This window comes from Columba livia, chromosome 3, assembly GCF_036013475.1.
Source record: "Columba livia isolate bColLiv1 breed racing homer chromosome 3, bColLiv1.pat.W.v2, whole genome shotgun sequence".
Classification (NCBI taxonomy): Eukaryota; Metazoa; Chordata; class Aves; order Columbiformes; family Columbidae; genus Columba; species Columba livia.
In genome coordinates, this window is record NC_088604.1 from 33,356,406 (window position 1) to 33,379,047 (window position 22,642).

Consider the following 22,642-nt stretch of genomic DNA (forward strand, 5'->3'; position numbering starts at 1 on the left):
AAAGAAAATATTAAGGCAATCCAAATGGAAAAAATATGGAAAACCTAACTTGATAGAATGCACAGATGTCTCACAATAAAAACCTTTCTTTCCATATTTTAATGTAATATAAATATACAAGTCACTTTACTTTGGCTACTTTAAAACATGGCTCTGCCACAACATGATTTCAGTATTAAAGTATCTGCTACCACAGCACAATTTTTTGCAAGCCTACTCCTGGATGCTACAGCTAATGATACATGTTGGAAACACTGCAAAAATAAGTGCATATTTAAAACCATTATTAATTAAGTCATTACTGAGATCGTTAAATAACAGAGAAAAATAATTTGTTTGGAATAGACTGTAATGAACACCAGTTACTGTAATATGTTGATTCTGAAAGAAATATCCTTTGGAACTAAATGTCTTTTTTATAAGGCAAGGTAAGAGAGGGAAAAGGGACTGGGATTTCTACCAAACCACTAGAACTAAATGGAAAATTTTTACTTCAAACAGTTGGAAACTGCTGACAAGACAACTTACCTACTAAAGGAAATTAGACTTTTTATATGTTACCCTGCAACTGAGAACATTTCTTTAACATACCACACTAACTTGATTTGCACCTCATGTGTGAGGTGGAAGTTGACTGACAGCTTTTTTCTGCTTCATTGGATCTCCTACAAGCGTTTTTGTATTAGGGGAGCAGCTGTGTTTAAGATGCAGTCCAACTGTAAGTCTTAAATTATTAGGATTCCATCAAGTAAGCTGCTACACTCAGGGTCAAGAAATGTATTCATGTTCCACAGTAACACTGGTATATTGTAGTGACTAGCAAACAGCAGTCAGACCTGTGAGATATTTTCCCTCGGATTAAAACAAAATACCTAGTTACTTAATTTATGTTTTAAAAAAAATAAAACAACAGTAACACCTAAGCAGTCATTCTATTCTTTGTTCCACATGTTCAGAAATGCCTGTTGTACACCCACTTCTTGTTTGCTTGTTAAACAGAATGGATAAGGAACATGGAAAGACAATGCAGACTGTAAGAAAGAAAACCGCTGGCTGGCTGGCTGGCTCACAAGTGGATAACAATCAAAAGACTCCCACTTTTTCCTGACTTGAAGTAAAAGTTAAAGTGCCCATCACTTCATACAGCCCCCAACAGTCATCAGCAATTATCCCTTAACAGGCACTAGGTCCTGTGATGCTCTGAAGCACTGAAGCAGCTGGTGTAAGCACAGCTGTAAGCCATGGTATGTACACAGTAGAACAAGGTGCTTGCACAGACAGGCCAAACCTCTGCCTGGGCAAGCAATCCAGTCACTGGTTTCAGATTCTCTTCAACAGTCTTTAGCTCAGAGCTACAGTCTGCCTCCAGTCCCTCATATGTCTCTACCATCACTCCATGCAGACACACTCTCAAAAATTAACTTCATAATTTTCAGACAGGTGCTTTTACACCCAGTTCTGGATTTTTGCTATGTCCAGTTTTTGTGCTAAGTTTTCCCACTATAGTATGCCAGAGACACAATATAGTATTAAGAGTTTCCCTGTGTCCACTTGGCCCACTTCCCATGGTTCTCCAACAGTCACTGTTGTTATTGAACACAAGACTGTGAATCAGCTAAAATTAAAATGTTGACGTACATAAAAATCAAATGGCTTTATTCAAATGGCCTTTCCCCTCAGAAACATTTACACAACTCCAGCTGATTTCCATAGTAGCTGTACATGCAGTTAAGGCCCAAATTTAAAAAATTTTCTGTATGTGCTCTTAAAAACAACTTTCAAAATCAACCTGCAGCAGTAAATTTCATGCAGAGCCATGGATTTTTTTCAGCTAAACATAGGATTGATCTAAGCCAGCATCCTAAAAGCTCAGAATCAACTAAATAAATGAACCTCCTCTTGCACTCTTGCAGAGACATATACCAAAATTTTATGGCCTGAGTCCTGCATTGTTTACAATGGGGATACGTCAGGAGTATCCCATTAGGTCAGCAGGGTAAGTTGTCACAGCCAAGGATCCAAATGCACACATCAGATGAGATGGTAGCAGATGGCCCTGTTAGAGCAGGTCTCTTGCTCTTCTGCTAGCGGAAATGGAGAAAGACGAGAAGCTGCAAACCAGGACAGTTCTGACCCAAAACAGAGGAACTTTGGCCAGAGCACTCCTGAGTCCCTGCTCTAGGATAAAGCCAACAGGAATTCATACTCAGTCCCTTTAACATTTTATCTGTCTTTTCCAACAGTTAACCAGTTAACACTGCTCTCGACTGTCTGGAAATATCTTCTTATTTTTCATTCAACCTTCCCCGTGCTTTTTTTTTTAATACATATTTCACTTCCTATATAAAACAAAAATAATTGTCCACAGATTATCAAAAGTCAGTTTCAAATGCCAGACTCCAAAATCTTGGAATGTATAATTTTAACAATGCATGAAACAGCATTAAATCTTCCGAGGACACTGAGTCCTTGTTTCTCTTGGGACGGAAGCAGCACTATGCAGTCTGAACATTACGTAAAGTCCCTGTGATTTGCTAAAAACCTCATTGTAATGAAATGTCAGTTGAATTTGTACTAGTCTGTCTGTAGGAGGTCATTCATTTCTAAAGCATTCTCATGTTGCTATAGAAACACCCCAAAGAAATAATTTATTTACCAAAGAACTTCTATCCATTTTCTGACCAAAAAAGAGCCCCGCCCTCCCCCCCCCAAAAAAAAACCAAAACACTAAAATAAGAAATGCTTACAACATAAAATAAAACTGAAAAGTGACTCAGTGACTCAGTCATTACAACCTTTCTAATATATTGCTTTAGTACAGCCTAATTCTCACAGCACAAATAGCTACCCATCAACAGGGTGGCAGGATTGGGCCTTATTTCTCTGAAATATAATGATTCTCATTCTAAAGGGAAAGAGACTATGACATAATTATTTCTCGAATTTATCTCCTTAACATAATGCACCAAACCTCTTATTGTTCCTTCTAAAACATACAAAAGAAAGAAAATGGGTTGTTATCTCTGCTAATGTAAACTAGCAGTCGTATTTATTTAAAAAAACTATGTCCTCTTACACCAACAGTATTTCTATCTATCTTAGGAATTTCACTTTGAAATTTCTCAGTACAAGCAAGATGGGAATGTGACCCTTGATTCTTTTTCGGGGAAAAAAAATAAAGGCTTTTTTTCTAAATTGCTCTTAAACTTGTATTTAAAAGTGTAATGACTCCCCTGCTTAGAGTCAGTAACTGAAATACTCTCAAATCTGTTCTGAAAATTATATAAATGCCAGCAAAAAAAGACACTCATAAAATAGATATGCAGTTTTCAAACTTTTCAGACATTCATTAGGATTAAATATTTATGTGTAGATTGCTTAATCTAGCAATGCATTTGTTTCTCTTTAAAACAACTTCACATTATGAAAGTTAATCTCTTTAGCAGCTAATGTACAGTATGTTCTTTTCATCTGACAGCACGCCTTTGGGCAGAAAACCAAATTCTTGCCAGACTTGCAACCATCTCTTTTATTAAAAAACAGATTAGAAAAACAGTAGCTCTTGCAAACTGCTCGATGTCTGTTGCATTTATGCTCACTGCCCTCACCACATTTATCATTGTATTTTATTTCTAGTAAATGATGGCTTGGATAAGACCATATGATCACCAAGAAACTTGAAAGCCAAATGGTTTCTTTGGGGTGTTTGGGGATAAGGGGGAGACTTTTCCCTTAGGCATTTCTGTGGGTGTTTCTTGCTTGTTCTCCAGTCTGTATTACGCATCACTGAATACAGCAATCAGTGCTAACTTGTTTAGTTCCCTCAGTTTTCTTGTTCCATCACACAGCAAATGGCAGCCTGCACTGATTTAATTTACTTTAGCAGTTCCAATGACTTTGTGTGAGCTGAGGGGAATCACAGCCAACAAAATGTGTCTGAGGAAAGTTTTCCATGGCACCTTTATAGAAGGGCTCCAACTCAAAGCTGCCTAGTGAAGGATCACCATGCACTTTTGAAAGTGAGAGGATAAAAGTGGAGAGTTTTCTACAGCACATATTTTGCACGTGCGGTTATGTTTAATGCAGTATGAAATATAAAGCCCCAGAACTTTCACCTCCGGACAGTACTTCATATATGCAGACAAAATCAGCCAGTAACTGAAGTAACTGAAAGAGGCTGTGTAAAAGATTGGAACACTATAAATTTTCTAAAATCTGGAATACTGAAGAAGAAAAGCACACTCCCTCAACAGAGGAACAAAAAAGTTGTTTCCCTTTTCCCACTCCACAAACACATAAACAACATAAAGCCATTATCTCTGAATAACGATTACCTGTATGGTATGGAATAGCACCCTCAGAAATGAATAATTTTCTGATTAGTCACTTGCTAAACTCTCTGTAACATGTTGTCTGTGAACAGTTCATAAAATTCTGGTCCTCTGGCATGTGTTTATCTTTGGGCTGGACCAGATAGCTATGCAAACAGTTTGTGGAAGAGATTATCTACAGTTACTTGGGGGGGTATTTGCAATCTCTGCTTTATGCAGAGAAACAATAAGGGTAAGCGTATACTTAGCAAAAAGAAAAACAAAAGGAGAAGCAGAGATTACCCATCTGGTACATGATCTCGAGCACACAGAATGGTTGATGGGTTTGTGTGGTTTTCCTGAGCAAGCCATTTCAAAACACCAAAAAACTGCCCTGCAAGGGCAAAGCAGAGGAAGAGGAGGAACTTCCAAGGGCCATTTGTAACTGCTCCAAACTACTTTGCAGAAAACATACATAAATGAAGGACCTTCAATGAATGTCTGGGCAGACATGTTATTGCAAATCATGTTAAAGCAGTCTAGAAGATTATCAGTTTTTCTTTCTCTGCTGAAGGCTACCCTTGCAACCAAGACAGAGTAACTGACCATGTGGGTTCTCCTACTACTTGCAGAGTAAAATATATCATTACTGAAGGCAGTAAGAATGTTTGTCTACACCCTTAGTCATAGGAGACCATTTAGTGACTCATTAAAATTCCATAAGCATCCAAGACCTTGGATTTTGCATTTCTTGCCACTTGATTATACGATTGCTGGAGAAGCTACTTTATCCACCTCCTCTTTACCCACTTTCTTATTAATTCTGAAATATTCACTACATCCAAACTGTTTTCTCTTAGACTACATATCAATACCATAAACTAACTGCCCCAGTTTGAAAAGCAATCTCAAACATTGCTCTTGATATGATGATGGCCTGCAACTACAGTATCACTGACTGAATAGGTTTGGTGAGAATTCATATGGTGAAGACATCAAGTAAACCCCACTGGGATTCCTGATACAGGAAAATACTGAAGTGCTCAGTACTTCACTGCCGTTGGCAATGAAAAACACACACCACACTATTTTGTTTCTCAGACACCATGGCTCATGGAAAAAGTAACTGAAAAACTAAACACTTTTTTATGCTTCCTTTCACAGCTTTTTTGTCATTACTGTTGATAAGTTTATTTCTCCAGGAGTTAAGATCTGTCCCATTCCCAGCCTGAGTCAGACAAATTATTTCAGCTAATACTTAAGTATTCTCTTCACCAACCTGTGTAACTTTTCAGCTGAGTCCAACCATGTTTATTTTAGCTTCACAGGCAGCATGACTTATTTTTTCAAGTAAATTTCTATACTAAGCTTTGAAGTTTTAATGTTACCTTTTAGTTCCAAAACTGCAATCGTTTTATTCTTAATTGCCTGGTTTTCCTCAAAGGTTTTGTCTTTTTGTCATACAATGAGGTAAGACAGTGCCATACAATGAAATATTGTCTTATATGTACTTCAACAGACATTCTGAGAACCTTTCACAACAATAGTCAGAGAGTGTTTCAAAATATCTATGGACCATGTCCAGAGAGTTTTGGCCTAATTCAAGTATTTTATTACCACATGAAACTGCAGATACGCTGATTACTGAAATACACGGTGGATGTTCCATAAGAAAACATCATGATTTATGCCTCTGCTCTACAAACTGAAGTTTGTATTCTATTCATTACATTCGATCATCCAGTAATGACTGACATCTGTATATGCTCTTACCAAAATTTTATCTAACTGAAAAAAATGTAATATACAGCTTTAATGTGAAGAGTAATGTTTTCTTGAGTGCAACCTGATAGGATTTTCAAATCCAGTTGAATCTTCAAAGGATATGCATTTGAGTCACAAAGCTATACCTGTCAAAATTATGAAAGTAATTTTAAATTTGGGGTTCTTCCAGCTGAGGAACTGAATAAAAAGCAATCCGGCTAAGTGACAGGATGCTCATTTATTCATATTTATCACAAGACAAAGTTGGTCACAGAATGTTTGGCATAAGGTTTTAATTCAGTTGTTTAAAGTAAAACCTCTTGCAGGAATGCTTCTGTGTCTTTTTAAGTGCAACATCTACTTTAGACTCCCTGTAGTTGCATATAAATACATTCATGAGCTATAGCCAACTGTCCTTTTGAATTCTTTGACTCTTCTTATTGACAGTTTATCGCTGCAGAAAGTCCAAATCAGAATCAGAGCCCTCCTGGGGTTTGGGGGGAAGCACTGAAATGACAAGACAGTCTCTACCTGGGACTGAATTCTGGTTTTCTGACTACTCTGTCCTTTTTATTCTGCTGTATATCATTCACTGCTCTCTCTATCTAGAACTCATTTTAACTGAAGGTCTAGGTAACGCCTTAAAATACTTTTCTATTGCTCAAGTTTTATGATAGGGTAAAAATCTAAGAGCTCCATGCTAACAAAGCATCTCTCACAGGTTTATTACAAAGATACCAAATACAAACCTTTTCACTAAATGTAAACAATTAACTTGATCAACCCTTCACTAAAATTTGGGGCATCTCCATAAGGAAGTGGACAATTCAGTCTGTTTAACAGAGAGACAGAGGCCTCTCAAGATTTCCAAAGTAAGACCAAGGCATCTCAGCATACACTACAGCCCTCTGGGATGCGGAGATGTGAATTCAAACTCTCCCAAACTGAGCAAGGCCTACATATCCATGCTCCCTCTTCTCCCAGTAAAATGTTAGACTTAATAGACTACCATACAAAAGGAAGTGGCAGCACCACCATCAACAGGAAAGTTCACTAAGCCCTGATCACCTCTGGCTTATGTGGGTGATACAGGCAGAACCCAGCTCCCTGTTCTCCTTTATCTGGATCTCAGCAATGTTCTGGGCAGGAGGCAGGTTCTTGTGTCCTGCAAAAGGAGCGCTTTGAATCTTGCATGGGTTGAGAAAATGAGAGAGTTAAAGAACTTTCAGCATTAATTGTAAGGTGCCTGATTCTCTGGTGTCTGCACCCTGTCTCAGTGTAAACAGGGGGATTGGATCATTGTCTGAGACTTAGGTAGTGAAGCAGGCAGGGAGTTGGTACCTAGCTCTCAGTTGCTCCTTCTGTAGTCAACAAACAGACAAATGTTCTTTGAAGGAAAAATGAGATCTCAGATGGACTACCTGCCTCCCGGTTGTGTTTGCCTTTCTTCATCAATCACAGAAGAATCCTAGAGAGTCCATGATGTGAACTGTGATTTTCACATAAGTGTCTGAATCTTAGTGGGATGAATTGAGCACTTTGGTGAATCATTGCAACAGATTTGTTTGTTCATTTGTTTCCTATTTAAACTAGGTTTTCTGGTTTGTTTCCTAACCTATGTCATACACAAAAAGTTAAACTGACAGAGAAACTGAGAGCCAAGTATATCCCTACTATAACAGCATTAGCGTCAATGGACGAGTTTTGATTCCACATAAATAATCTGTAAGATGTTTTCAAGTGCTGTGCCTACACAGCTGCAGTGTCAGACTTCAGCAATACATACCTGGCCAGCACAGAACACAGTCACACTTCCTTTCATGGCCTAGGAAGCAGCTTTCCTTGTCCTCTGACAATTAACAGATGACACTGAGAATGCTCACAGAGAAGAAGTCTGGGAAATTCTCTGCTCAAAGGCAGAGTGAGAGCAGCCTCCCCTCCTTATAAGAAAGTTTTTGGCTCTGACTTATGCTTTTGCCAGTATTCTGTTAATGCTCTGCTCCATATTCTTATTCCTAATAGTTAAAAGCAGGATATGATTCATTACTCCTTTGCCTAAGCTTGACATTGCCTAGACTGAACATCTTTCAGTCTCAATACAGTAGAAACCCTGCACATTTTAAAATGAAACATTTTAACCCCATTAATTAATACTATTATATTAAGGACAATCTGTCACTGAAACTGCTTGGAAATTGAGTTATAAGACAAAATATTTCACCAATGCTGGTGTAGAAGTGCAGTCAGTTTTGGCTGGTGCTTTTGGCTGGTTTTTGGCTGGTGCTCTGGCAACACCTTTTTCAAGAGAACAAGAGTCCCCTCCACAACCAGTGATTTGATCCTACTGTTTTCTCCAATGGACAGCAGGCTTGAAAAAATCCTATGAAGTAGGAGAATGTCTTTATGCCTATATTCCATTTACATATTTACTTCTACAGAAAACTCGGGAAGGCAATATACTTTAAGGCATCTTAAAAGTAAATCAAATAAATGAATAACTGTACAGAAAGAATAAATAATTACCTTCAAGTGTTTCTCCCTCTCCAGAAAGGGCCTCTCCTGCTCCAGAAGCATACAGGGCAGACACAGTCAAAGTGTACCTCGTGGCTTGATCTAAGCCTTTCAGCACTTTGGAGGTAGTGTCACCTTTCACAGTCACTTCCTTAGTTTCACCTCCTGTGACTGGAGTGTATGTTATAAAGTACTGCTGCACTTTGCCAGGAGCAGCACTCCAAGACAGCTTCATTGTTGATGTTGTAGCATCAGAAACTCTCAAATTTCTTGGATTTCCTCGGACTGCACATGTCAAAAGATATTGAGAACAACTTGAAGCAAGCCTTATTTCTTGGTTTATTTTTTAGGTTACCACAACATAAGACTTAATGCTGAAAAAATAATTCTTGAATAGCATGCACTAACACTGCTACAGTATAACTTACTGTAATTAGGATTGTGTAACTCTGTCCCCACCCTCCTTAGGCAAAAATGCTCAATAAAGTCTTTTTTCTCTCTTTTTTTTTTTTTTCCTATTAAAACCACAGACCCAGTTCTGGAACACTTATACATACTAGCACCTCAACATATGCTCAACTTCAACATGTCGAGAGCCATGTTGAAGAATCTGTCTGCAGAATCAGGTCAAAGATCACCAATGAAATGTGAAATCAACACATTATGGTTGCCTATGAAGTTCTTTTTGATGATAGCTTTTCTGGTTTCTAATATTTATAATCTCAGTGAAGTTTCACTAGTGATCAAGACATTCGTAATGTCTCTGTACTCTTCAGATTTCATTTAATAAGGCATGATACTTGTTAAAGGATCATACATTTTCATACAAGTTAAGGCTACAGTGATAACTTCAGTAAATTAAATGTTCCATTCATTCCTTGCTAACCATTCAGAACAAAGCACAAACAGGGCCTGAATTTGCTGAAAAGATATATAATTTATATCATTAACAATACGGAGAATCAGGAGGGTAACCAACTAAACATACAGGTAAATTACTCGAGTTACCTTGCCATATTAGGTGTTGCAGGATTGATATACCATATTTTAAAATAACATTAAAATTTTGATATATTGTCTTAAATTATCTTTCAGCTAGGTTTGAGTAATTTTGTAATTCCCTGTTCATCTGGGACAATACATACAGCCAATATGGATTATGATCCTTTCAGTATGAACACATCAGCATGCAAGGTGTTCTCAAGCTTACTACATTCACAACACTGATCATGTACCTTCATCAGTTTTCGCATATCCACTCAGCGAATACCCAGGTCCAGACTGATACTCTGGAATAACAGACACCTCGTATCTTGTATCTTGGATCAAGTTCTGCAGAGTAGTTGATCTTTCATTTGCTGAGACCGTCACTTGTCTCCTTTCTCCTCCAGTCAGCGGTCTATATACAAGCCTGTACCGTAGGACATTTCCTGGAGCTGGAGTCCAACCAACTACAAAGCTATCAGTAGTTTCATCTGTTATCCTTAAGTTTCGAGGAGCACCCTTAACTACAAAAAATGTAGACGTATAATTTGTAAATATTTGCTTTTAATCAAGTAATATCTGAAGTGAAACCATTCCAAACATTCTGTTTGTTCATTTTAGCTCAGTTTACCAAAACAACACTTTATATTGCCCTCCCATTGTTTTAAGGTACACAAATCATTAGTCATTTCTAAATATTTAGGGCCAGAGTTACAATCAGCAGTGTAAAAAAGTTGTCCGCAAAAGTACGTTAGTCCCAGTTTATATAATTGCTTCTGAAATTTAAGACAGTATGACTGTGTTTAGCAGTAACAGTAGAAATGAACCGTGTAAGAGATATTTGGGCGTAGTGGAGAAATTTCTTAACACAAAAAAATAATGTGAGTTCTCTGTCATGAACATTTGCTTTTGCACCACCTCCTTTTGCAGATAGCTGTTCAAACACACCTGACTATGGACAGGCAGCTCTCCTATTTTAAAGAAATGATCAAGGTAAATGTACTAGGAAAAAAAAAATCCATTTCTGTAAGTTGAATTTTCACAATTCACAATTTCACAATTCACAACAAAAAATGCATTCATTGAAATAATTGCAATATGAGTGGCATCTAATATTTTAAAAAGGCTTCTGAATTATGTCTCAAACTAAAAGATAAAAAATAGTTTATTATCCTGGAAATTAGGGAAAAAACATGATGAATCATTTAACCTCGGCTTTTATCCTTGATAAAAGATATAGCAGCTCAGGTCATTTCATACTAATTCAGTGTTTTCTATTAATCAGAAACACAATACTCTATCTCAAATTCTTTACAAGCCTGAAACCAAAGTTAGTTGCCAAGAAAGCTATCCAGCCCAAATTGTTAGCTAGAGGCGTATGAAGAGCTAATGATGTTTACATGATTGCAGAAGGACTCTGTCTTCTCTGACATGTCGGGATTTCCTCAGATCAAGATATTGACCATTATTTAAGGTAGTATCGGTTACAACATGGTAACCCTGATTATTTTCATTAAAGCTATTCCTTCTCTTGTCCATTACACTCACAAGCTACATATTCTATCAGCCAAGAATTTTTCTGTTTTCCTAAGGGAAAGTTATGCGTGGCCAAAACATTCTGACTGGTACAGTCATGGAAATAGGCACACCAACAGTGAAACCTGTATCTTCCAAACTTAACATTCAAACTAAGCTATTTTATAAATGCGTATTCCTATCAATCCTAACAGGAAAGAACAAATAAAAAATTTCCATGCTGTATCTTTTGCTCCCTTGGAACCCTTTACATCACCAAAGGTCACAAATGACAGCATGGAATAATGAAAAAATGTGGATCAATATTTTGAAAAGCATGATTTAGACTATACTGAGTATTCAACTACTGGTATATAAAATCAGATTTAATATTATCCTTCTGCTTTAAATCAGTGGAAATGAATCGTGACAACTCTACCAAGCTGTACCAAGTACAGCTACTCTGCTTGAATTTTCAACAATCGATCACATAAACTCACATTGACATCAACACAAGTTTTGAATCAGTAAGAGTTATTGGATCAGACACATGACATTCTGATGAGAAGCAGCTGATCAAAAACTCAGCAGCCTTTAAGCCTATATATAAGCCTGTATATTCTGTATATAGAACAGAATTTCTGTTAACATGAGTTAGATGTAGACACAGCAAATTACATGGGTACATTCTTGACTTTAAATATATTAAAGTCAACATACATTCCTGGATCTGAGTCATAATTATTAAATACAATAGAATAGTTAATTTGGAAGGGACCTACAATGATCGTCTAGTCCAGCTGAAGTGTATATCAAGATTAATACGAGGCAATGAATTCTTGACAACACATAATTTCATTCAAAAATAGGCCACTGAAGAGAAACAGAGCAACAATTCAACTTTCAGGAAAAATAAAATTCAATCTTAACGGTCTAACATTGGCCTAGTATTGGAATTGTATATCTATACTAAATGCACTGAGACACAATAATGTTTATTCTGATCCTGTGTACCAATACAGGCTGTCAGCCTTAGCTGGCTGTTCTGCATATACTCATTCTCTCAAAGCAAATTCTTATTTGAACATATGATTTTTTTGTGTCTCAGAATAATGGGAAGCCTACCTTCTAAGGTAGTTTCCTCTCCATCCAAGGGAGGGCCGTCACCATCTTCATATTCAGAAATCACACTGACTGCGTAAGTAGTTTCAGGTAGCAAGTTGGTGAGAACTGAGCTAGTACTTGAAGCTGGTACTGAAACAATGAATTCCTCTCCACCAATCGCTACTTTATATTTAATAAGATAGGACAAAACCTCAGATCCAGCTGGAGACCAGCTCACGTTGAAACTGTCAGATGTTATGTTAGAAAAGACCATATTCTTTGCAGGCACATAAGCTGTATGGAAATAAAAATGCATAGATAAGGCATACTTTCTAGAACATTTTTAGCACGAAATCTCTAGAATAAATTTAAAACGTTCATCAATAATTTGATTTATTCTAATTGAATATATCTTTTGTTGCACATGCAACAGTATTTGTTTTCTATACTTGCTTATAGCTGTCCAATTCCATGAAGATATCTAGGTTGCCCCAAATCATATGACAATGAGTAGAAGCAACAATTCAGTGATTTCTAGATCAAATGAGAACAGTCCATCTAAAAAAATGCACTTATAAAAACTCAAGTTAGAATCTGATGATACGTTGGGTTCCCTCCTTCATATGTCCCATGAATAAGCAATAACATTATGCCTTCAATGGGAACTAAGAATCCTTGTAGGGTTTTTTTCAGATCTATTTATAGAAATAGGACAAAATAAATCCCAGTATTTTTTCAGGAATGAAGTCAAAGGGGAAACAAGGAACTTGACATGAGGCACAAACACGAACCTGACATCCTGGGCTTGTTTTGGTTGGCCTAGTGAGTCTAACAGTGGGGATGTTAAGACTGCTTGAGCCCTCTAAAACAAAGGCTGCTTTGCTGGTTTGTTCCTCAAAGCTACCCTGAAACAAAAGGCTTATTTTTAAAGACAGTGGGGTTTTCAATGCTGGGGACTATTCAATGTTAGTGTTCTACTAAACATAGGTAGGGACACTGAGGGTGCCACTAATCATAAGTAACTTTAGGTGACCAGAAGTTGGTCATTTAGAAATCTTTTAAATATTAAACATTTTCCAGGCTTGAAAAATTTGAATGTATTGAAGACTTTCATGTGCTACATCATTTCAGTCTTTACAGCTAGATTGAGATTAATATCACCTAGCATCTGTTGTCTCAAATTGTCTTATCTAAGCCCATTTCAGACAGTTATTTATTCTACCCTAAAAATTAATCGAATCACCCTCTGGAGATGTCGACATTGCTCCATTACCTTAGAAATTCTAAAAGACAAGCTTAGACTAGCTATCTGATTTTGGACAGCTAAAGAAGAATGGCCCTTGTAAGTAACGGTTTTACTCAAGATATTGAGTGTAAAAGCAGAGCACATACATGAAGGTCATTCCAGATAGACATACACTTCAATAGCTTTCTAGGTACGTAGGAGAGGAGGCAAAAAAAATATTTCTGCAATATTTCTTTTCACCTCAGCTTCTTCATTAGATTCCCCCATTGCTTTTAATATGTTTGAAAACGAGAACTGAATCCCCAGTTATTAAAATTACAATTTGCAGATGGACAATTTCATCGATATCAGTTCTTTAGGTGACTACAGGTACAAAACATTGGTTCAGAGCTTTTTTCATTGCATCTTCTACATTTCTCTAAGTAATAGTAGTTACTTACATTTTTTCCTTATAGCTGCCAGTTCCTGCTCAATCCGTAAGCAGACAGACTGCGTAAGTTCAAATGATATTCTTTGAAAAGCGTCAAAATCTTCCACTGTATAAACATGAGTTTCAGCAGGAGGAGTTGCAATGGCTTCTAACTCTGTACGCACTGCATCCTTCACACCAACTGCAAATATTTCTACATCTGCCTCCCTTAGCTTTATTGCAGGTTCTTTAAAAGCATCTGACGACTTTCCATCAGTGATAAGAATCATGACTCTCGGCACATTTGGTCTTGATCCTTTGCTGGTAACAAATACTTTCTCTCTTACATATGTCATCGCTTTGCCTGTGTTGGTAGATCCACCTCTGTAGGGGAAGGTGTTAATAGCATGAATTATGTCTTCCACTCTGTTGTATCTGTTCAAAGAAAACTCCATATGGGGATCTCTGCTGTACTGGACAAGACTTATCTGTACTTTTCGAGGCGATATCTCAAAGCTTTTAACTAAAACTTCCAAAAAGGCTCTTACTTTAACAAAATTGGCGATACCAATGCTGTAGGAACCATCCACTAAAAACACAACATCAGCTTTTACATCGACACCACGTGAGCATTCTGTAAGGAAAAAGAATTGCCACTATAAACAGATATTCAGTAGCCACAGCACTATAATTTCATCTGTAGTTCATGTATTGTATCTAGTTGCTCATAAAGGAAAGAAACCATTTTAAGTAAAGGTCTTTCTCATAAATAATGAAGGTATGACATTAAAACAAGCATCAGAGATTTCAACAACAAAAAGCTACCAGGTAAAAATAACATAGTAGCTCCTAACTCACCCACTTGAACTTTTACTTGTTGTGTTTTTTCCATTATTGTTATTGGCTCACTGGGGGTCAGTCCTTTCATTGCATAGACATTAATTTGATATTCTGTGTCTGGAGAGAGATCTTTAACATTCAGAGCAGTAGTCTGAGGACCCACACTCAGTACATGTTGTTTTCCACCAGCTATCATTGGAATGAACTGAAGCCGATAGCCAGTTATTTGGCTTGTGGATGGATCCCAGGTGATCCTGATAGATTTTGAGGAGATCTGGGTGGCCACCAGATTGGAAGGAGGCTCCACCACTGAAAAAAAAATCAAAAGCAAACCCAAAGTATTAATTACAATTATACATATTATATTGCACAATTTTATTTCTGCAATAAATTCAGTCATCTTTGCTTAATCTTTAATAAAACCCCACTTTTTTAGCACAAATAAACACAAGTGAATTACAAGACAGTCTAAATGGGGTCTCAGTGAGAGGACAGAAAGATGAACAATGCATTTGTGGTCCCCTGAGTGTAGTTCCAGGAGAAATGCTGCCTTGCTTTAATACTGTTTCAACCAAAAGTGAAAGATCCACTGAAACACAGTAGAGACTGTGAACAAATGCAGACCTGAGCAAAGCACTGGGACAGTGGAGCCATCTCTGCTGCCATTCTGGTCGGAGAATAACTAGTTACTTAGAATCTTACAGGGCCAGAAAGCTTCAATGGCACAGCTTAACATCCGTGTTTTCTCAGTATTTTCCAGTGTGTTTTCTTTCCTTGGTTCCTAACCTATTACTTATTCTTCCCATTCCCTAAGCAGGATTTTTCCCTTCGGTACATTTTCCATAGAAGTGATGCCTGTGTCCGGATTTAACCGTATGAGGCTCTGATAATTGCACATCATTGTGTGACCCTTGAAACTGCGGAATAATGGAGATACTCCAAACCTACTGCATCACGTGTTCTGCTCTCCTGCATTTAAATGGAGAAAGATGAGACCAGCTTTCCACACTTGCTAGATGAAGCAACGGATCAAGCTCCAGAAACAAAGAAAGTAGGGATAGGCCCTTAAATACATATCAGAATAAAGAGAAGACAATAAATATATTTGTATAAAGTATCTTACCTTCTTCTCCACTAACCAGTTCACCTAGTTGTTCGTCAACACCAGAGCACACTTGCAAGATAATTTCATTCTGTATATCCACAATTCCATCAAAATTAGCCACATTGAACACATGCTTTAGTGAAGGCTGAGATGCAATTAGCTTGAGTTCCTTTGCGTCTGCTGCTTTGATTCCTAGAAGTTGCAATAGACAGGACTGTGTTAAGTGGCCATAAAATACAGACACTTGTGAATGTATTCATGAAGTATCAGAACATCCTGGGGTATAGATGAGTTTAAGTTAGTTCTGTCTTCTGTCATCATCAATAATCCAGCTACAAAATAAGATTAATGCAATGAGATCACATGCTCCATTTCAGCCTGAGAAAATGATGTGGTAGCTTCAATAAGGCCAAGGTTGAGACAATGCTTGTCAGTCACTTTAATCTTCATGCAGCAGCTACAGAATTACTATCAAATTAACACAACTGACATGTTCCACTCTGAAGGAGCAAATGACACATTTCAAGGCATGCACATGAACATAGTGGAATAGCAAAACTCATGAAACACAGAATCTGTAAAACATATAACTTCTTTAGAGACATTAATCTCTCAGTCATCAGGAAAATTCAACATACCCAAAGAAAAAACTTCAACTCCTATGTTGCGAAGCTCTCTTGCTGGAATTTCAACTTCATCTTGAGCTTTTCCATCCGTAATGACAATTGCTACTTTGGGAAAGCCTTTTCTTGCTCCAGCAGACTCAGTGAAGGTGTTTTGAACCAGGTAATCAATAGCCTCGCCTAAAAACAATACCACAAGTTATTTTATTAGGCTTGAATGAACTAGGATTTAAAGCAAATTTTAATTTTAAAATGAAATGCTGTATAAACACATATGTGGGAAATCTGTACCTGTCATTGTGTTGCCACCTTTGTAAGGTATCCTTTTAATTGCGTCAATAAGATCACTTCTTCTGAAATACTGATTTAAATTGAATTCTGTTCTTGTATCTGAACTGTACTGAACAACTCCAACTCTCGTCTTGTCTTCCCCGATATCAAAAGCTGATACAAGAGCAACCATGAAGTCCAGAATATATCCAAAGTTATTTCTCCCTACACTCCATGAACCATCTACCAGGAAAACTAAATCTGTCATTGCACTTATGGAGCATCCTGGAACACACACACACAAAAAAAAATCTGTTAGCAAATGAGCAAATGCACTCTAACAAATCAATGAGGAGTATCTGACAGAAACTTAGTAGACAAAGCCAAAACAATCAGATATTTAATACACTGATATTGTGATCTGGAATATTTTGCTTGGGAAACTATTATTCACATAAATGAACACCCACACGAGCCTTCTAGCTGCCATTACCAAAAGTGAATGGTTACCTTGATACTCAGCTTTCAGACGCCTCTCACACTTTCCACAAGATCTGTTATGCCATAGCAGATGAAAACTCACATACAAAACTTTTTACAACAATTCCATGTTGTGCTAACATTTCATTTTGTTACAGTTTCTGCTTCGCATCTTTATCTCCCTATATTAGCCACACAGGTTGTTCTGCAATACCTTTTATCCACAGCACAAAGTCTTTTGCCAATAGTACTAAGACAACCATGGACTTGCTCACATTAGTTGCATGAAATTCCTGGTTTAAGTACCAACTTATTCTTCCAGTGTGGCTATAAATTGCTTCCATCCCAGTCCCTTCCCAAGTTTTCTTAACTCTGTACAGTTTTACAAGTTAACTTTATTGCTAGGTAACATAGGAACACAGTTTATGGGGCCCCAGACCTAAACATCACTTAACTCTAAAATGTCAGATAGCTTGAAAGACAAAACACCTTACTTTGTAATTGAGCCTCAACCTTCTTTTCCTCTGGTATTCCTGGACCACCCGTTTGAACTGCATAAAACACAACATAGAGAGAATCAGTTTAAATTTGTTAACATACAAGAAAAGCATGTAGAGAATTAGAGACACAAATTTTACTAGCCTCATAATTTGAAAATATAAATGTAAGTTATAAATATATCACCTGTACTTCCAGATTAGACAACATAGCATTCAGGACAACACAAAATATAGAAAACGCAAATAATTAAGGATCCTCTGTATTTGTGTGTCTTGTACAGTAACTTCCTGAAAATTAGTTATGACATCCCTAGATGAAATACCAATATTATCCTGCTCTAACACATATGGGATCTCCTCATAAGTAATTTTGCTGTAGTTCTTTGGGAAACCTGAGACATACGATAAAATTTGTCATAGAAGATAGTCTGCTGTGTGCAACATTTTTATTTAACTAAATTTATTTTATGCTTTATTTAATTACTAAATATTAAATAATAAATTTTAAATTCCATATTTTATTATACATCTAGATATAATGTGTTTACAATTTCTTGTTTGATTAAGGTAGGCAGTTGTTTCTTTTTTTTTACACACACAGGAAGCCAGTTGGATTCCTTTGTTACTGAGGTCAATGAGAATCTTCCCCTTGACTTCAGCAGATGCAGTTCATAGGAAGTACATTTAACTCAAAAGTATCAGTGGCCTCCTGCAACAAATTCTATAGGGGTTGTCAGACATGATACATACCTGTTAGTCTCCTCTATCTCTTACAAATTAACTGTGCTACTACTAGGGATGATGCATAAGGGAAAAAGGCTGTTCAGACAGATATTAATACATCTGATCACAGTTTAGGTATATGGCAATTTTGTTGAGGAACTGGAATAAAGCCAAGTTTTGTGAATGACAACTCAGTTATCTTAGTTGGTTTTCTAATTCTGTTACAGGTACTCACTTGTCAGCTGCCCAAAAACAGGTAGACTCTCCTCTTTTTCATCATATGAAGCTATTGATACAACATACTCTACATCAGGTGTAAGATCGGATAGGACAGTCTGGGTAGTGCTAGGTGAAAGAGTAAATTCTTTAGTAGGTCCATCTGCAATAAATATACAAAATAGTTAATGTGGCCTTTAAATCTGGTAATATCAATGACAAGGAGATCATTTAAAATTTAAAAATAAATAAATAAATAAATGAAGAATAAATAAATAGACAAATAAATAAATAAAACAAAACCAGAATAATCTGTCTAAAATGCAACTATAATTTTAGAATTATACGCTTCCTTTTTTTCTTGAAGTAGGATTTTGAAATACCAAACTTCAAACTAATGTGTTTTCCATAGTGAACAAAATTACTGAATTGTTTAATGAATTCCAAGAAATATGAAACTTAAAATGCATATACAAAATGTATTGTCATCTAACAAATCATGGTCCAGTTCTTATTCAATGTCACTTTTACACTGATTATTTTTCAAAGTGAAATAGAATAATAGGTATCTTACACACCCATTATCAGGCAGTAATAGGACTTGACTGCATCATTACCTGACACATGTGATATTTCCCCTGGGCAAAGTACTTGAAAGAAGTACAATTCTCTAACTTTAAGGTAAAAGCATAGAAGAGGAGTAAAGTGGTGATTCTACCTCCTTTTTTGCTGCTTGCAAAGGAAGGGCATGCAAAACTTATTACTTGCAGTACCCAAAGGGTAAACAATATGTTAAGAAAAATTCTAACTTGAAACAATCACTGTTTTTTCCTGTATGCCCTTTGCTGCTACCCAGTCTTGATCACAAACTTCAGAAAGATGTTAATAGCTACTTTCAGACCTAAGTTAGATATGAGGGAAAGTAAAGCCAAGTTTTTAAAAAATGTAATGACACAACAAAATTTTACAGAACTCACCATGTGTTGGAACCACAGTTATCCTGTAACCCACTATTGCATCTGGTGGCCTTTTCCATGACATTTTAACATTATGTTCATCTATAATTGTAAAATTCAAGTCTGACGGTGGATTTACTGCAAAAGATTTATACCATGTGGATGTTTAAAAGTTTGAACAAGATTTGGCAAATGAATAAATAAAATAAAGTCGAGCAAAGCTTACTAAAATTGTCTTTGCATAAATTTGTTTCCAACAAATATAAAGATATGTTGTTGGAAAAAGAATAAAATAAAAGCTGACAAAATATGACGAAACATCAAAGAGTATACACATTACAGAGGACAGCACAGAACATATGTTTCTTGAGTTGCCAAGACATTCAAGAATGGCCAGCAAAATCAAGCACAATAGAAAACACATTTGAATACATGTACAATGAGTTCACAGATAATCACCACATATGCAAACATTTCACATAACAATTAAAGGAATTTTTTTTACATGCTGGGTGCAATCCGTACAAGCATGCCAAATCACAACCTGCTTACAATACCATGAGATCATTTAGGACATTGAGAACACAGAATTCTTCTTAATTAGACATCAAATAATTGATCAGCTTTTTAATATAGTCTCTGCATAGTTGTATTTCTCATCAATTTCACTGAATCTAGAAACTTGGCAGAGAAAAAAATATTTTTAAAAATATGGGAAAAGATTGGGCATTTAATGTTTAGTAAAACTATTTCTGTTAGGGTCCAGATATGAATATATGTGTAAAATGTATATCAGTAATAATGATATACTGATGTATCATTTTATTTCAAAATATGGAGAGCTCCACCCCTTTGTTCCTAGAAGCCACTGAAGTGACATACTTTGCATATGGCTGCAAAGGATTCAGGAACTAAGGGGATAATAAGTGGGGTTAGTAATGGTTGCAATTTGTTGAAATATTTGAGCTGATGCACAGGATCACAAAAATAAGATTCTACCCGTTTACACCAGATTGCTGTAAAATTTCAAAGGTGTAAACTATCGTTTTCATGTTCCCTTTGCAGCAGGTGTACCCATACTAGTAGTGGCATTTTAACATAAAATGCCAGTATGGTTCCAAACAACACAATGGTTAATTATGAAAAGACAACATCAAAGTATATTTATGGACATTTATTTTACAGAATTTATAGAGAACAGCAAAGAGGGCACCAGTGATCTGAACAAATGACTGCAAATAAAACTTGTAGGAGCTGATGACAGAAGTAACTGAATAGTACAGAAGGAAATAGTTTACATACGCTATTTTGCAGCATCATGCATACGTAAATGAAATGTTGATTATTATTTTTTTTAGCTTCCCACAATGGACAAAAGCCTCCATGTACAAGGTTCATTACACAAAGAGGTTTCATAATATTTTATAATGATATTCTCTTTGTAAAATTGTCATGCTTATTCATGCAGTATTTTACTGACTCACTGTCAGTGCATGGTAGGTGTATTATATATTATTGTTTAAATAGGTCTACAAAGTAAGATTAGATTCAGCCATACTTTCCTTAACTACTTGTGAGACACAGGAGATCTCCATATATGTCAGATTTTGTTTTAGTTTTCAACATAATTTAAAGAGCAGATAAAGAAATAAATGCTAGAATATATACTTATGAAAAGACATTGTCCAATTGCAATAAGTAATGTTGAGCTCAAAAAAGTGGCAACCAATTGTGTAGGCATTTTTTTCCTTTTCATTTACTGTCATTTCCAACCATAGGATAATATGGCTTTGTAATACTGATACAATAGATACACTAGTACTAAGTAAATGTTATTTTTCCTATTGTCCATACACAGGCAGTGAGATTAGACCATTAACCTGCATGCATACTTTATTCATCATTCAGTTTATGAGTATCACAATGCTAGGGACAGCAGGGTAGTTACTTAGTATCACAATCATGCAACATGTGTTAATAGTCAAATACATTTAGATGATAAGAATATCATTATAAAATATTGTTTCAGTAGCAATGGCTCAGGACAAATTTAATGCAAAGGCAGAGACAACTGACCTGAGCATGCTTTTAAAAAAAATTCAGTACATGGAAAAAGTAGCGCCACCAACCTTGCAAGTAAATTGGCATGTTGCAGCAGAGGCTTTAGGCTTTAACTGCTGAAGGACAGCAGCAGCCCAACTTGTTGATATCCAAATGACCGGATTCCAGATAAACTGAAAAAATTGACTGTGAGGAAGAGTCTTTAACATTTTAAAGGATTTTAATCCACTTTATGAAAATTCAGATGTGGATCTTGGCAGTTAACAATAATACTACATGGATACATAAGTGAGGTATCCATTCATCCAGGTGTTCACAGCCTTTTAGAACAACGGCATTGCAGGAGACCTCAGAAAGGCCCCTCGTCCATCCCACGGCCAAGACATGATCAGCCACCCCATATTATTCCTGACATGTTTGCTCAGATCATTCTTAAAACCTCCACTTTTGGCAAGACTGCCAGCTTCTCATAGAAATTACTCCAACACTTCACTCCCTTTATCATCATAGAACTATTCTTGACACCTAACCCCGGTATTCATTGCTGCGCTTTAAATCCATTCATTCTCAATCTGTGAATGGTTTATCAAACTCAGGCTCTATGCTTCTCGCATTGAAATCCAAAGGGGAACCTTGCCTGAGTGAAAAAAGCCAGTTTAGATCCAATGTTTTCAAAACGTCTTATGGATGGTCTGTGAGCTTTCAATACTCAAAGACAACCTCAAAAGCATCCACAGACCTTCACACAGATCAGATTTCACCCACGTGAAACTGGCTGTGGAGTGAAGACCAAACCATGGTCATACAACCGAGAGCAGTAAGTTGATCTGAAGTACAGCAAAATGTTTAGATAATAAAAACCTTATTGCGATAATCAAACACGGCAACTGTTAACTCCACCTTATTAAAATTCTTCTTGAAGTAGGGAATTCACCACTGGAAATATAGTACACCTTCAATGTGGAGTCAAATCAGACTTCCAGGAACAAAATGCACTGGATTGTGATGGGAGTTTGTCCCATGAC

At 36.6% G+C, this 22,642-nt stretch overlaps 1 protein-coding gene across 13 annotated transcripts in view; it reads right to left on the reverse strand.

Moving 5' to 3' along the window:
* The window catches only part of COL12A1 (collagen type XII alpha 1 chain), a 102,548-nt gene that overhangs the window by 71,572 nt on the left and 8,334 nt on the right, over positions 1-22,642 (reverse strand). For 6 of the 13 annotated variants that reach the window (XM_065056315.1, XM_065056317.1, XM_065056314.1 and 3 more), the window contains 11 exons: positions 19,578-19,694; positions 18,620-18,763; positions 17,656-17,712; positions 16,703-16,966; positions 16,427-16,591; positions 15,807-15,980; positions 14,702-14,992; positions 13,875-14,477; positions 12,210-12,482; positions 9,821-10,093; positions 8,598-8,870 (listed from right to left, as the gene is read on the reverse strand). The exons of 5 other annotated variants lie outside the window; for them this stretch is intronic. In XM_065056315.1, coding sequence (XP_064912387.1) covers positions 8,598-8,870; positions 9,821-10,093; positions 12,210-12,482; positions 13,875-14,477; positions 14,702-14,992; positions 15,807-15,980; positions 16,427-16,591; positions 16,703-16,966; positions 17,656-17,712; positions 18,620-18,763; positions 19,578-19,694 — 2,634 coding nt within the window. Of the gene's footprint in view, positions 1-8,597; positions 8,871-9,820; positions 10,094-12,209; positions 12,483-13,874; positions 14,478-14,701; positions 14,993-15,806; positions 15,981-16,426; positions 16,592-16,702; positions 16,967-17,655; positions 17,713-18,619; positions 18,764-19,577; positions 19,695-21,685; positions 21,720-22,642 lie in introns of those variants that run through there. 2 more of the 13 variants (XM_065056318.1, XM_065056322.1) reach the window with 2 other exon arrangements.